Source organism: Anas platyrhynchos, chromosome 7 (assembly GCF_047663525.1).
Source record: "Anas platyrhynchos isolate ZD024472 breed Pekin duck chromosome 7, IASCAAS_PekinDuck_T2T, whole genome shotgun sequence".
Lineage (NCBI taxonomy): Eukaryota > Metazoa > Chordata > Aves > Anseriformes > Anatidae > Anas > Anas platyrhynchos.
The window spans coordinates 20,077,912-20,093,802 of NC_092593.1; the positions used below are offsets into that span (position 1 = coordinate 20,077,912).

At 39.8% G+C, this 15,891-nt stretch overlaps 1 protein-coding gene across 4 annotated transcripts in view; it reads left to right on the top strand.

Annotated features, from left to right (window-relative positions):
- Positions 1–14,928, top strand: part of B3GALT1 (beta-1,3-galactosyltransferase 1) — a 202,842-nt gene extending 187,914 nt beyond the window's left edge. For 3 of the 4 annotated variants that reach the window (XM_072040931.1, XM_027461887.3, XM_072040932.1), the window contains one exon: positions 10,025–14,928. In XM_072040931.1, the coding sequence (XP_071897032.1) occupies positions 10,251–11,231 (981 nt within the window). In that variant the 5' untranslated portion in view covers positions 10,025–10,250 and the 3' untranslated portion in view covers positions 11,232–14,928. Of the gene's footprint in view, positions 1–5,669; positions 7,287–10,024 lie in introns of those variants that run through there. The other variant, XM_013098943.5, reaches the window with a different exon arrangement.
- The last annotated feature ends 963 nt before the right edge of the window (positions 14,929–15,891 follow it).

Sequence of the window (15,891 nt, forward strand, 5' to 3'; positions counted from 1 at the left end):
AAGCTCTAGAAGGTTCATAGATGGAGAACTAAGAGAAGCAATCTTTATCTTTACACTGTGTCCATGTACCTTCTTTCTCCTTAAGGCCTGGCCTTCAATACGCAGGTAACTAAGGTATGATATGGTTCCCCTTGGGCACAGTGACAGAACATATTTCCTATTTATTGCTTCACAGAGTTGATTTCTATCAGTAGTGCAATACATTTGTACTGAAGCAGAAGCCAACACATCCCAAAGAAAAACACACCGTAGAAAGAGAATTGAGTCTGCTGAGCTGCATGGACATGAAGGCAGGCACCCATCCCCTGGGCTAGGGACACCGCTGGTGCAACGCACCACAGCAGGGCCCTGAGCGATGCTGCACACACGCTGCTGTGGGATCTCTGGGGCAGCACCGTAACCACAGGCTTTACCCACACCACAGTGGAGTCTAGGTAAGCGTCAAGCTGCGAGGAAGAAGACTGCTTTCCCTGCTTTTTCAACTCTGAATGTGCTTGAGGCACTTCATATAAGGCTGCTTTGCATATGTTTTGAGAAATCCTTCAATATAGACGATGAGTCTCCATTTACACCTATATCAGCCCACTAGGGACCACGTGGTTACAGGTAGAGAAGCCAACTGGAGAGTCTCCAATTATCCTGAGTCGCAATTGCAATGGTTACACTTCCATAGTCACAAGACGAAAAAAATAAGGCAAGGTGTGCTGGCAGCATAATGAGCCCCCAGAAATGGGCCCTGCTACACTTAGGGAAAGAAAGACAAATATACATGCACTCACATTAGGAAAAACTGCTCGGCTATTTTCCTAGTTACCAGTCCTGGCAAATACCCCTAATTAGGAAGACTCACAGACAAAAGATGTAAGAAACCAGAGCTAGTATTGCTGACTACTCATGCTGGTCTTCGGGATTTGAAATTTATGCTCCCCGGTGAAAACTTTGACAGTGTATATGAATAACATCTCTAATGACATAAGTGATAAAAGTGAGTTGAAATAGGGTTTCAGATGTACTCTTTTCCAGAATACAGGTCTTCCAGCAGCCTTATTAGACACCCCAGATGATCAGCCACATTCCATCCAGCCAGGAGGCAGAGTTATTAACTGAGAAATTCTCACAAAATGTTCCCCAATAACAGTTTGTGAGAAAACTTCCTCAATTTTTGCCTACAACAACTCTCACAGGCCTCAGGTTAAACTCTGATCTGATCACAAACAGAAGAGCTGTTGACTGGCTGCTTTCTCCAGAGACACCTGAGTTTCTTTCACTGAGACTAATGGACAGTGTTTGCAACTTTCACAGCAGGAATGAAATGGAAGAAAAAAAGACAGTCTTTGGGGGAAGAGGATGACTATGTGAGCATCTATGTAAGCTATAAGCATCACTGATACCCCAGGATGGATTTGCAGTTTAGCTGAGGAGGCAGCAACTCACTTATGATCCCCAGCAGTATTGTCAAACTCCTCTCACTTGGAGACACAATTTCTTGATCTTTTGAAACATCTTGGGCAAGCGAGGACAAGTTTACTCTTTTGGATTCACAAGGATATGTATTTACCCATTTACTTCAACATCAACTCCTTCATTTGATTTACCCAAAAATCTTCAGTTACTAAGAGCCCATTTTTAAATCCTTGCCACAAGAGACAGCCTCTTGTGCTGAGTGAATGTTCTGTAAATGTGCAAGTATAAAGTCATATAATGGTCCTTTCAGCAGTAAGCTTCTGGAACCTAAATACTGACAAATTGACTGGGGTCACATCTGTTAAATGCTCCATATGTGCTGGTTGAAAGAGCCTGACACTACCTTCCTCTCAAATGTTAGTAGTTTGGCGAAAACACTCTTTTGCAGCTCAGTTCAATTCCCAGTAAAAGCAGTTTTTCATTTATTGCATTTATTTTTTAAGTTTGACCAAACCCCATCTGCCATTTAGTTATGACTGAAAAGAAACATACTTCCAGTCTCCTTCTACATGCAGGCAGATACAGGCAGCAGCGGTGGGTGCTGGCCTCAGCTGGACTGAGCTGCCCCAGGCAGGCCAGAGAGCTCCTGCCCCAGTGGTGGGTGCACAGCAAATCACCCCTCCACGCACTCATGGCCAAGCCAGCAAAATGCCATTCCCCCAATGGAAAGAGGAGGCAAACCACACTTTTCCCTGTGCCTTCTCTGCCAAGTAATTTGCATCTGTCCAGCAGGCACAGCCAGCCCTCAGCGCTGCAGGTGGGAAGGGAGCAGGGCAGTGCCCTGGGGACAGAAAGCTGTGCCTGGGAAAGTGCTCCAAAAACTGGGGAATCTCAGCCATCACTAACCAATCACCACACCCCCAAAGAGTGTATGTCGAGGAAATATTTTTCATGTATTGGAGAATTAGTCATCTAGCTGAAGTATGCCCCATCTTTTCCAGGTCGGTGACAAAACTCCTTAGTTTATATATTTACTGTTTATGTTACAGCTCTGTGAGAGACTGGCAGGTGGGATTTTGAAAGAAAGATCTTGCCTTAAATGGATCACAGCTACTTCACCAAGGGAATTAGAAGCTTCAATCATACAATCATAGAATCTCCCGAGTTGGAAGGGACCCACAAGGACCAGTGAGTCCAACTCCTGGCTCCGCACAGTCAAGCCTGATGTATAAAAAACTCTGGGACCTTCTTGACACAACAAATATTTCTAGAGAAAAGAAAATAAGTGCCCACATGGCCACAGCCACAGTGTCACCACATCCAACAATGTCCTTGGACATCTTATACAATAAAAAGCTGTAGCTAGCTATTTTGCAATCACCCAAACTCACTTTTTGCAAAAAGTTTCTAGTCTCATTGTTGTGGAAAAAATGAGAAATTAAGTGAATTTAAGCAATTTTTTAGCCTTTAAAAATACCTCTGATTTTGAGCAACCATATTTTTGGGTTTAGGAATACACTTTGCTCCCTTTCTGGGACAAGAAAACGACCATCTCATAGACTGCACCAATCCCAAGACGATGAAACAGCTATAAGGCATCTTTCTTGAAGAAGAACATATGATTTTTGAATCTACCACTTGCAGAGTTTGTCCACTAAGGCTTTGCACTGAGGCCTGGACATGCCCATCGAAACTCTGGCCTTAGTACAGATGGAACATGCCCCCTATGTATCACTTGGAAGAGACATACTTACACTCACGTTATACCTTTTAATATCTTCAAGATAAATACTGAAATAATGTGTGTAGTCTCCAGAAATCAATGTCCTCCTAAAAAATAAGTCCAGGAATAGCTTCAGATTACAAGATTTGTCTCTCTTCCCAATTTGTTACAACAAATATAGTCACTGTACATATACAACTGAGATAGGGAAGAATCCCTTCAGTAAATGTCTATCAATAATAGCTACACTCCGAGATTATAAATACAGATTTATATATAGCAATAACCAATGTTTGGAGCCTGAGCTGTTCCCAGTTTTGATTAGGTTAAAAAGCAAAGTTCCTATGCATCACAGCAGATACCTGAATGAGCAGGTTCAAAACCCTTTTAGAACTTTTCCCAGTAAATCCAAAAGTTGCAATTTGTATTTTTCCTCCAATGCTCTCCGGATAGGACAAGAGCTATGAGAAACAGATTCATTATCCAGTTCAATGAGTTACCATCACCACAGACCTTGTAAGTGTGATTTCAGGTGTTCCAGTTTTCACCTAATTGTTACTCCTCCTGTTTGTCACAAAGATTAATTAAGAATGGCTGTACTGCTGTGGTAGGCACCTATATAATCACAGCCATTGTCATCTGTTCTTAGTGTCATAATGCAAACCACCACATCACAGACATCACTGTGAAAACTAAGGAAATGAAATAGTGAAATTTAAGAAGGTTAAGACATGAACAGCAGTATATTTGATTTCAAACACATTACCTGAATGTAATTTAACCTATTGACTTTGGTAATGAATTATGTAAAATTGTTTCATGACTAATAGATATTTTGTTAAAGCTGTTCTCTAAAGGCTTTCCCCTTCAGAGGGGGGAAGAAAAAGAAAAAAATTCAAAGTCCTATTTTTCATCCTAAACTTCCATTAGATGAAAAATATTGTAACTGATTTGGTGGTGACATGAGCTAAGGAACCTTGCTGTGAGATTTCACAATAGAGCACAGCACAATAGCTAAAGAAAATGATGGTTGTGGCTATGGTAACCCAAAATGAAATATGTTATTTGCATCGGTTTATAACCATACTGGGATGCAATTTACACGTTACTGCTGTAACAGGACATGATTGATGTAATCACAAATGACCTATCACAACATGAAGTCACAAAGTGTTTTTCAAAATTGTTTCTGAAAAGCATTCATGGGAAAAAAGTGCATGACACTTGACATCTCCTGGGCAACTTAAAAAAAAAAAAAAGAAAATAAGAAGCAAAAAAGAAGAAAGACTGTAAAATCGTTCTGCTATTTCCATTCAAGCTATTTATTTCTTTTCTCTCCCTTTAGCTAGTGATAAGAATATTTGCCTAAAATGCCTACTAATCAGTACATTCCCAATTCTAATATTATTTTAAATTCAGTAAAATCTAGCTGTTAAGCATCTACATTAATATCTGACCAAACATAACCAAGTTTGCTAAAATTCAGAAACCCACCCACCCTACCACTGGTCCCCAGGGTGGGGCCTGCCCTTTTATCTCCTAGAGCACGGGTCAGCTGTGCGATACCACAGCTGGAGACGTGGGGGCCTACGCTGTCACAAACACACGATGACTGTGGTTAAGAGAGATGTTTAACAAAAAATAAGAACCACGAAACAGCAACAGGGTTACTGAAAATGTAATGTTGAGACATGTCAAACAAGATTAAAAAAATACTTGCATTTCCTACAACACTTTTAAGAAACGATAATTTTCTTCTGTTTAGCAAACCAACTGTGAACATTTTGCTCACATGAAATACCCAAACCCAGACAGTCTGTGTCTGAATCTCGCTCTCTGAGCGAGCCTGAATCTCTATCTATCACTACTTCCTCCTCCACCACCAGCACTGGGGGTTCTCCAAGGCCGGTTTTATCCAGTCAAGTTTATCAGTAAGAAAATGCAGGTACAGAACCCCCCACAGCCACACCTGGTGCAGGCTTTTCTCATCACCCCGAGAGAGGACAGCTGCTCCCAAGTCATGCTGAGGCTGATTACCATCACCTAACTCTCAGAGGAGCTCTCTCTGCCTATCAAAGTCACCAAAAGGTCTGGGAATGACCTAGTAGCTCTCAAGCCTCTCCCTGCTCAAAGCTGCAAAACTTGGATGGGATGTTATAGCTTCAAATCTCCTGAGGTACCATCCAAGCCAGAGCAAAAGGCTGCTCAAATCAACACTGACTTTCCACCTAAGGACATCACCAGCCAAGAAATCATCTCTTATGCCAAGCTCAGGTTTCCTAACCAATAACTTGTCCCAGTCCCCTCAGTCATGGCAGGTCTGATGTTGGTGTGGATCCAAATATTCCTAAATATTTCTTCCAACAGTTTGATCTTCTGTGATTCAAAACTACATTCACAGCTTAGTCATGGTGGAAACGGTTAATTTTCTAACTTGTAAGTTATTCGATTTTGAAAAAATAGGTGGATAATTCTTTCTTAAGAACGAGAAATGCAAAGCAAAGCAAATATAGTTTAATTGTCTTACGTAAGCTGTCTCAGCTGTCCTTAGGAAAAAAAAAAAAAAAAAAAGAAAAAAAATCTTATTTTTATAGACATTTTCACGTTTTCACTGAAAACATATAAAGTTGAAAATACAGAGTAGTCACCCATAAGTGGACTCATTTTCAGTTTGAATAACCTACAACTGGTAAAAGACAGCAATAGTTCTTCAAAGTTTGGGGAAGTTTCAGTAGCATGGGAACATTTGCTGCAAATTTTAACCAGAACTTGCATTTTTCTATCTAAGATTTAGAACCTTTTCATAAAATTCCCTAATCCCCAGTCTTTCTTACTTTTCACTGGTATTAAGAATACTTAGTAAATGTTGAAAAATAATTTATAAATCCCAAACTTATTTCCAGAGATCAATTCTTCCTCTCAGTGTTGGAACACAGCATAAAACTTTTGCAAATCAGCATTCATGCAAAGAGAACTGTTAGCATGAAAGGATCACTCGTGCAAATACTTGCTCTTACATTCAGTTTCTGCCCTGGGCAAAGTCCATCATCAATGTTTCTGTGAGCAAGGAACGATTCTCCATGTACAAATGGCGTATATTAAAACATGGCCTGATTTTCAGAAAATGCTTGAAGGCACAGAAGGGAAGTGAGCCTTCTTTTAGCATATGACAGCTGGGACCTCCCAAAGTGGAAGCATTGATTTTCCTAAAAAACGTGGACCTGAAATGAACGCTTGCACTTTCCTCCCCCAGGCAGAGACTTTGGCTTCTACTTTTATTACAGTCCCTTTCCACATATATTCTAGAAAGGTCTTCCTCTGCAGCTTTGATTTAGTTTCAGGCCCATTTCACTAGGGCACAGCAAAAGGATTTGGAGTATTTGAGAAACCTTCAAATGAAGTTGCTAGAGAAGAGCTCGCAATCTCCTGCTAAATCACCTATGCCATCTGTCCAGAATTTCCTCAAGAAATTACTACAAAAACATACAGCCAAGATCATAACGGTGTCCCCAGATTCCTTTGTAGATGTGTTCTTAATGTTCAGGGTAATTATCTTCTCAACAAGACTCAACAATAATCACAGACTTTTCCTTAGGTAATTTAAGGATTTCATAAATGGTGAAGACATTTCAGTGTCTTGGTCTATATACAGATGAAAGCCATGATTATAGAAAACTTACAAAAATCTCTCTTCAGGGAAAATGAGGAGAGTTTGCTACATTTACTAAATAATGTAGCGGCTGCATTCCCTCCTTTTTTTTCAAGGAAAGTAATAGGTCCATTTTGGCAGAGATGCACAGTGTTAATTTGACTCGGTCGTGCTCTGCCTGGCAGGCTCGCGGGTGCCAGGACGAGCAGCTGCCGCCTCCCTGGGCTTTGCACCCGGGGTCTGCCCACAGCTCAGCATCCTGACTGCCTCCCTCAGCACCTATCTTCTGCCTCAGTAGCAGCTCGCGATACGGTATGGATCACAGCTACAGCAACATGCCGGGCCTGAAGAACTGTGGTTTCTGTCATACTCCTCCACCACAATCTGGTTATGTTAATCCAGTCATGCTTACATACAATGACTGACCTGGGCATTCTTGAAAGAGAAAAGACCAGCAACCTCTGAGCAGAAATGGCCGTGTTCTGACACATGGGCACAGTCCTGCAGCTGGTGAGTGGCATTTGCTGAACTCCTTTTACGTCTGCCTGAAAATTACCCGTGAACAGTTAGCAAGATTCTCAAATGTGCTCATTAGCTAGAGGATTATTCTCCATGTGCAGTCAGCTTGTAAAAGGTTTGCTGCGAATAGTTGCAGTCTCTATCAGGACAATTACTTACAGAAGTTACACAGTGCTGCTTCTGGGCTGCAGCCGGATGACTCCTCTGGCTTGCACAGCAAGAGCTGTGAATAGCAAAATTAAGCACACGACTTCGAGTCACAGGGTGGAAACATGATGCTAAACACTTGCTTTTCACAATCATCTACCATAGCAAAGCTTGAGACTTCTCTCACTAATAGCATGGCAATCAGATTTGTTTCAAGAGACAGAAGTCCAAGGACCAGCATAAGAAATGTTCATTCTGGACAACTGGTATCTGTAGATCTCATAATTGACCAGGAACTTTCCCTAGAATAGCTTGAAATCTTTCATTGAAATGTTCTAAGACTTTTGTTACCTCTAATCTTTTCACAGCACAGATTGGACATCACAGCCATGACATTACAGGACTAAAAAGCTATTTTATATAATTTTGCAGTGTGTAAGATACACTGGCTACAGTCTCCATTTCCCTCAGTTACCTGCACAGTACTCATGGTAATGAATGCAGCTGCCTTTATTAGAGAAGAGATTCTGAAAAATATACACATTTAGAGAATGCAATATATGGTTTCCTAAAATAACGTACCATATGCAGAATATTAGCAGCATTAAGGTTTCACAAATACTTGAGTCCTTTAAATGCATTGACCCACAAAGCCCACACTCCATATCTCAAATCCATGGTGGCTGAATTTCTTAATTAACACAGCCTTCTAGATATTAAACTAATTGCTCTCTTTTTGTTATGTTGCGGCATTTCACACTTGGTCATTTTCCCCAGTGAGGTTTCCAGTGTGGATGGTTGTCAGAGATTCACAATGAAGCCAGAAAAAAGCTGCAGATCAAGGGTGTGCTTTGCCTTTCTCAGAACTGTGTCCCAGTGCATCCAGTGGGTTGCTGCAACAGGACACAGTTGCTCTCCAAGCATTAAAGTGGCATTTGTGTATATATTTGTCATGGCTATGTTTATTTACGAGGGCATATGTGGGTGCTGAGGTCATTGTGTTCCACAGCCTAACGGGACAGTTAAAAGCCTCACTTAAAAATACTGCTCCCAAACGTTTAACACTACTGATTAATGGGAAAAGATCACAAATCCCATGTTCTGCGGCAAGTAGCAAAGGAGATGACAGATAATGTCTGCCTCATTAAATTGCCTGGGTTATAGGGCAAAACCTACTGACACCGAAAAACCTCCGCAACAAGCCACAAATTCATTTTCCTATTTTGAGGAAAGGGGAGAGGGGCATGTGGGTTCCGGTCATTAAACAGCTGACCTTGGATCTAATGAGGAGCAGGGCTGGCAGGACAGTGCCAGCCGTAAGTATCTATCAGCCTTCGTGGGAGATTATATGTATATATTTCTCAAATGTTAGATTGTTTCTCTCGTTTTCACACCTCAGTGTGGATAGAGGCACGGGATGACAGCCTGAAAGCCTGCCCAGCTGGGGCTGTCAGTCTGAAAGCCAAGTGAGCCATTGCCTGGCAGGGGACCCTGCTCCAGGCACCTCCAGGCCATGCTCTCATCTGCTTTTATTTAGGAGGAAGAGACCATAAATACCTAGTACATGGGAGGCATGGGCTTCCTAACAGCATTTTGGTTTAATCCAACCAGGCTGCAGTAGCATGGAACCAGAAAGGACCTTTCTAAGAGAGGGCTTCTATCATTTTACCTGAATCCCCGTATGCATTGTACTATCCAAAGTAAATGTTTAGTATTTCAAAGACTTCTGTAACTCATCTGTTGCAAATTTCTACTATCCTGTAACTCTGAAGCTACATAACAGTAAAACCTAGGAATCGTGACCTACCCCGTACAGCATGCCAGCAATGTCTTCCTAGGAAGAGTGAAGCCTGGTTTGCATGGAAGGGATGAGGAGGGATAACTTCCAACAGGACTAACTGAATCATGTTAATATACTTCTAGAGTTTTACGGAGTCTACTGGGGTGCTGATTTTTACATGGGTAAGACAGCACACGCATCCTCCTTTCTCCTCCATTGTCTGCTGTGCGTTTGCCCATCAGTACAATTCTCTCTCCTTGCCAAAGTAGGCTGTCGTTAGCTGGGCAGACGTTACCAACATTTAGTCTAAATAGGATTTGTAGATATTCACGTGCATCGTTGCCACTGATACTATTAATCCTAAGATAAAGTACATTATTTTTCATTCTTTAAGTAATTTCAAAATGTTTGGTGGCATATTTTTTGGGGGAAAAAAAAAAAAAAAAAAAAAAAAAAAGTAGGAAACCAGAACAAAATGCACAAAAATGCTAGAAACCAGACAATGATTTTCATATACTTTTAATCATGCATAGCATGTTGGCTTTTCAAGTAATTTCAATCTTTATATATGTATATATAATATGAGATATATCATATATATATGAGAAATTATTCTTTAAAGCATTATTTCACTTATACTGCTTTGTTCTAGTACACTATCTTGCACTGTGGTACCTCATGAGAAATAAAAAGGACATCCAAGAAATGCATTAAGGGACTTGGCTTATTAATGGCCAGCTCACTTTTATTGCCATAGGCTTTTATGATGTTGCAATGGAAAATTTTTCTTCATCTTTTTCAGAAATAACAGAGAATTCCAAGAAATGGAAGCTGCTGGTAGTAAAAGAAAAGCTGCGTATCATCAGGGTTAATAGCTGCTACCCAAGATCCATGAATGATTACAGAGTTACTCTTCTATATCGAACTTTCCAGTTCCATTGGTAATATGCTGCCAGTCTGGGACATCGGTGCACTGATGGTGAGAAGGCTGTTTATTCATTACGCCGAATAGAAGAGCTACAGGAACAATGGCTTCAAAGGTCTCGTGCTTGTATGTTTTGACAGTAGTTTGTTGGGCAAGTGCTCTTTGGTACTTAAGTATAACTCGTCCTACTTCTTCCTACACTGGCCACAGACAGCTCAATAGCATATCAATAGCCAGGAAAAACGTTTCCTTTGGCAACATAAGAACTCGACCTATAAATCCTCATTCCTTTGACTTTCTTATCAATGAACCTAATAAATGCGAGAAGAGCGTCCCTTTCTTGGTCATTCTTATCAGCACAACTCACAAAGAATTTGATGCAAGGCAAGCAATTCGAGAAACGTGGGGAGACGAAAACAACTTTAAAGGAATTAAAATCGCCACGCTATTTCTTCTTGGAAAAAATGCAGATCCCGTGTTAAATCAAATGGTAGAGCAAGAAAGCCAAATTTTTCATGACATTATTGTAGAGGATTTTATCGACTCTTATCATAACCTCACTCTGAAAACATTAATGGGGATGAGGTGGGTAGCAACATTTTGTTCAAAAGCTAAGTACGTTATGAAGACAGACAGTGATATTTTTGTAAATATGGATAATCTTATTTATAAGTTGCTCAAACCCAACACCAAGCCGAGGAGAAGGTACTTCACTGGTTACGTTATAAACGGAGGACCAATACGAGATGTTCGCAGCAAGTGGTACATGCCCAGAGATTTGTACCCCGACAGCAATTACCCACCCTTCTGTTCAGGCACTGGCTACATTTTTTCAGCTGATGTAGCAGAACTGATTTACAAAACCTCCCTTCATACCAGACTCCTCCATCTTGAAGACGTGTATGTTGGACTCTGTCTTCGGAAGCTGGGCATTCATCCCTTCCAAAACAGTGGCTTCAACCACTGGAAAATGGCCTACAGCTTGTGCAGGTACCGCAGGGTGATCACAGTGCACCAGATAACACCAGAAGAAATGCACAGAATTTGGAATGACATGTCAAGCAAGAAGCATCTTAGATGTTAAGATTTTTACAGATGTAAATACCTTTTTTAAATATTGCTTTAGCCTGGTTATTTTTTGACAAAGTGATGTACTGATTTACAGGTTAAACTGTGGGATATTACTGTGAGAGGATTTTTAATGACTGATTTTTCATTCTCGTTTTGACTACTGGTTTACAGACTTCAGGCTCTTTTCATAAGGACATTACACCAATCAAAAGGATCTAGAGTCAAATCTCAGATTTTGTATATTATCCTCTGTCACACATATCAGCTCCTGCATCTGTACAGAAACGGACAGTAATAAACTATCATGAGCTGCTTAACAGTTCATGCCCCAGCCTCTGAGGTAAGACTCAGGCCCAAGAAATGAAGAATTACAAATATACTTTTATCCCTTTTTGACACCCTACAATCATCCCTACTCAGAGCTTTGTTAATAAATTGAACTGTATATATTTGCACTGATCTTACACACCTACCTTAGCATCTATGTCTTACAGTACAATGTGTGCAATCTCCAAACAGCTTACAGATGGCGCAGTAGCAGAATTTAGACAGGTAAGAACATCAAAGTCTCATAGGCCTTAGAAACAAACCTACACACACAAGAATATTTTTATTCCCCCAAATCACATCCCTTTAAATCATTTCAGAAAATGCCCCACTTCTTTCTACTGCCAAAAGTAGCCCCTAAAATATCAAGTCAAATTTTAAAATGAAATAGGATCTGTAGATGAAATATAAAACAGCAGAGATGTATGAAAATACATCTTAAATATCTGTGATGAGTATGAACACCTTAATTTTAAAGCAAATGCAACATTTCTCATTAGTATGAGTGCATGTGGATCTCTACTTATTTAGGAATACTTTAATGGGTCCAATAACACTATCACAGACTTTTGTTTGTTTGTTTGTTTTTTAAAGATGATTATCTTATATAGCAATATATAATTATTGATACGCATCATATTCCTTCAACATCAGTTCGTACACTATGTACCCGAAAAAAATAAAATAAACAAAAGTAAAGACAAAAGAACATTTCTTAAGGGTAAACTACTTTTTGCTATAGTGAATATATGAATGAGATTATACAATATTTATAGTGGTTTAGACAAGCAGAATTTTATCCCACCCATTTTCTGTCAACTGAAGAACTTACAGAGTACATAACAGTTACGTACAACTTTTATAGCAAAAAAGAAGACTTTTAAGAATAACTTATTAAAAACCAAACAACCTTCAAGCCTTTGTTACAAATCTGTAGCTCTCCATTAGAGCCAATACTCAGAGGCCAAGCTCAAAAAAGAACCAGAACTCAAGAGATCCCCAGAGCATATGGTAGAAATTAAATACACAAGATTTTAGTCAAGTTTTGTAATGTCCTTATTTGTTTTGAATATGAACGTTGATGAAATGTGATGAAAATTATTTCCTGGAAAACTCTTTGATAGGTTCGAGCCATCCCTACTCGATATCACCTTCCAACAAAGAACTAAAATGTGACGTTGCTTAATAAATAACTTGGAACAAAGAATTCACAGGCAAGTCACAGGTATAAAACTCACCAAATGTAGTATTAGCTGTAGAGTACTCACACCATCCACAGCATGCACAAAAATCTCATACATTTCAGCTGGAGATATGCATAATGTGAAAACTGGTAAGACTGTACCTTATTCAGGATGTCTATACAGTTGTCAGAAATTAACTGAACAAGGATTTAAAGGAAAACTCTGAACTGATTTTGCCATAGGTGTACATAGTACTTTGTAATGATAACAAATGAATGAAGATGCTACCCCAAAAGTTTTGCAGTTTTACGACAAAGTGTTAGTCCCATTCACACATGCAGAACTGTTTTGAAAGGAACTACTTGTAAATAAGGTGAAGTGCACCTGGCCCTTGAGCCACAAGCATTAGATGTCTCAGAGATGTACTTCAAATCTAAAGGTGAAGATGCGCAATACATAGCCCAGGAGTTACTGCTAATCAACAGGAGCTTGTGCATCCTTCGTACGTGAAAATCAGTAGTTTTATAAAAAGAAATACTGAAACTCCTGCAGCATATTAAGATTTATCCTTCCCTAGTTGATCTAGTCCTTGTTAAAGTTGCTCTTGCTTCCTGTCAAACTCAGAACTCCAGCAAAACAAGGTCCATCTAATTGCACATATGAATATATGTATATAATACACAGAGAATGAAATTCAGCTTTTCTTATCGAGGCCCCAGAATATGCAGTTTAGGAAGGGAAACTAGGGTGGAATTCATCCCCAGCCCTCGTTTAAGTCACAGAGCACAGGCGCAGCCCGACCAGGGCACGCTTTGTAAGAATTCCAGCCAACAGGCTGCCATCACTTCCCCATCTGTCTGTGCTGTAATCTGGGGTTTCTGAATCCACAGCCAAATGGACTTGGTGGTCTTTCTTCTCCCACTGACACTTTTGTGGCCTTTGGTTAGTAACCCAGAGGACAGCAGGGCTCTCAAGTCCTAGTACCTCAGGGCTCAAGTAGCACAGCAGCCTTGAATTTCTCCCCTGGTAATAAATAGACTGCATTAATGATTAGAGGATACACCTTGAAAATAGTATCTGAAAAATGTATTTCCTGCCATTTATAAATAGATAGATCTTCAACAGAAATGTAAATGTTCATCTTGGAACTTATGTACATATTTCTAAGACATTTTCTTCTGTATTCAGCTGTATATATGCATAGAGTCTGCTTGCTGTGTAGTATTCTGTTGTGCATGGAGCTGAGTTAGGCATTATATTTGTCCAGTGTTTCAAGAGCCTTAAGCATGTGTGCCCTAACTTCTGAATGTACAAGTTTGTTTTTTTCTTTTATTGTTAAGTGAATTAAAAAGAAAACAAGAGCCTAATTTTCTACTTCTATTAATTTTCTGATATTAGACTTCACTAGATTGTTAAATATGTATAAACAGATTTACTTTCCCTTTGCTCATAAACTGCAGTATTGCAACCTAGAGCTAGAAAGGGAGCAATAGAGCTACTCATAGCAGTATGGGAGTCACTGTCCCTTCCACTCAGAAGTATTTGTGGCACCTTGGGTACTGTTAAATAAAATGTTTTGCATTGGGCTTCCTTTAATCAAAAGTATTTAGTACTTAAAGGCCATTTTGTTTCACTGGGCATGGGGCAGATGAAAATTTGGTTAAGATGTTCCAGCTTCTAGTCACTCCAAAAGTGTGAGTATAATCTTATTTTGATTTCAAAACGTACATTAACAGAGCATATTGAGCTAAGAATCTATTCCTCACTTTTGGAGGAATTTTCCACTTTCTTGGCTAAATCTCTGACAGTATTTAGACAGAAGTCTCAAGATTCATTTTCCATCTTTTCTAATAATAATGTTGAGTATCAGTTTTGATTCATTGTAGGGATTTTTTTTTTGTCTTTATAACATAGGTGGCAATGGCAATTTGTAAATGAAGAATGTAATTAACTAGAAAAGCTTGTCAACAGTAACCGAACTTTAAGTGTATCATTATATATGACTGGCTGTACTTATGTATTTATTTGTCTAAATTGTATATATTGTTTTATCTCTAGTGTCTGTAGGAGTGCATTCTTTTAGATTAAAGTATTATTTACAGTTTTGTGGGATTGCCAGCAAAGCTGCTAATCAAGATACTATTTTTTTGTATCAATGTCAAATAATAAAAAAAATTAAGAACAGAGTCAAAAGAAAGATTGGAAGTGTCATGTACAGTTTTCTTCTTCATTCCTCTCCAGAAACATAAATGGTATTATCCAAAAGCATGATACAAATAAATAGGTTCATTTGTCATGAGAAAGAATATTGTTCTGTAAAAGCAGATTTAAAAAAATCATTGGAAAAAATAAAAACAACAAAAATATTAGTTTTATTCATTATTTGTGCAAAATCTTAATCAGGCAGATATCCACACTGATCAGGTGTACTACTTTGTTTGGCTCCAAAGAGTTAAGACAGCAATAGTAACATCTAGCAAATTAGCAGGTAAGTTCATCATCTGCTCAGCAGGCCCAGCTCATCAAAGTGAAGTTTGGCAGCCCAGAGGTGGAGGAGCTGTTTGACTCCACTGGCCCTGCAGCTGCTGTACCTCTTGGTACCTCAATACCTAGGCTTGAAGCCACGCATGAATGGGGGCAGGGAAGCACAAGCGTCACAAACCCTTGTATTGTTAAACCACAATAAACTCATTCTGAAGTTGCTGTATGACCCCCAGAAGGACACCTGCACAAAGGGAATGGGTCCTCGCTGGCCTCTCCCAGCCACACGCCAACACGGTCACAGCCTCCTGCTTCCATAAGCCCCAGAAAAGCAGCAGGGAAATTAATGAGAAAGCACAACCTGAATACAAACAGATTATGGAGTTAGTCTAGTGTGGTGAGTCAGGCTAGGCTCCCAACACAAATATATTAACATGCCATTTTTCCAGCAGGAAGGCCTGGGTAACCTTAGGGTCTTTATCAAAGAGAACAAAACCATAATAAGAAGACAGAGACCCTTTTGTTTCAAGAACTAGCTGGAATAACTCCTTTCCCTCTGCCCTCCCCTTTGCAGTTTCCTGCCTGGGACTCAGTACCTGACCATCTTGAGCTCTGGTTTCAGAGCTCAGTAACCCAACCTCACCCATGGAGCTGAGGAGCAAATCCACCCACCTAAGATGC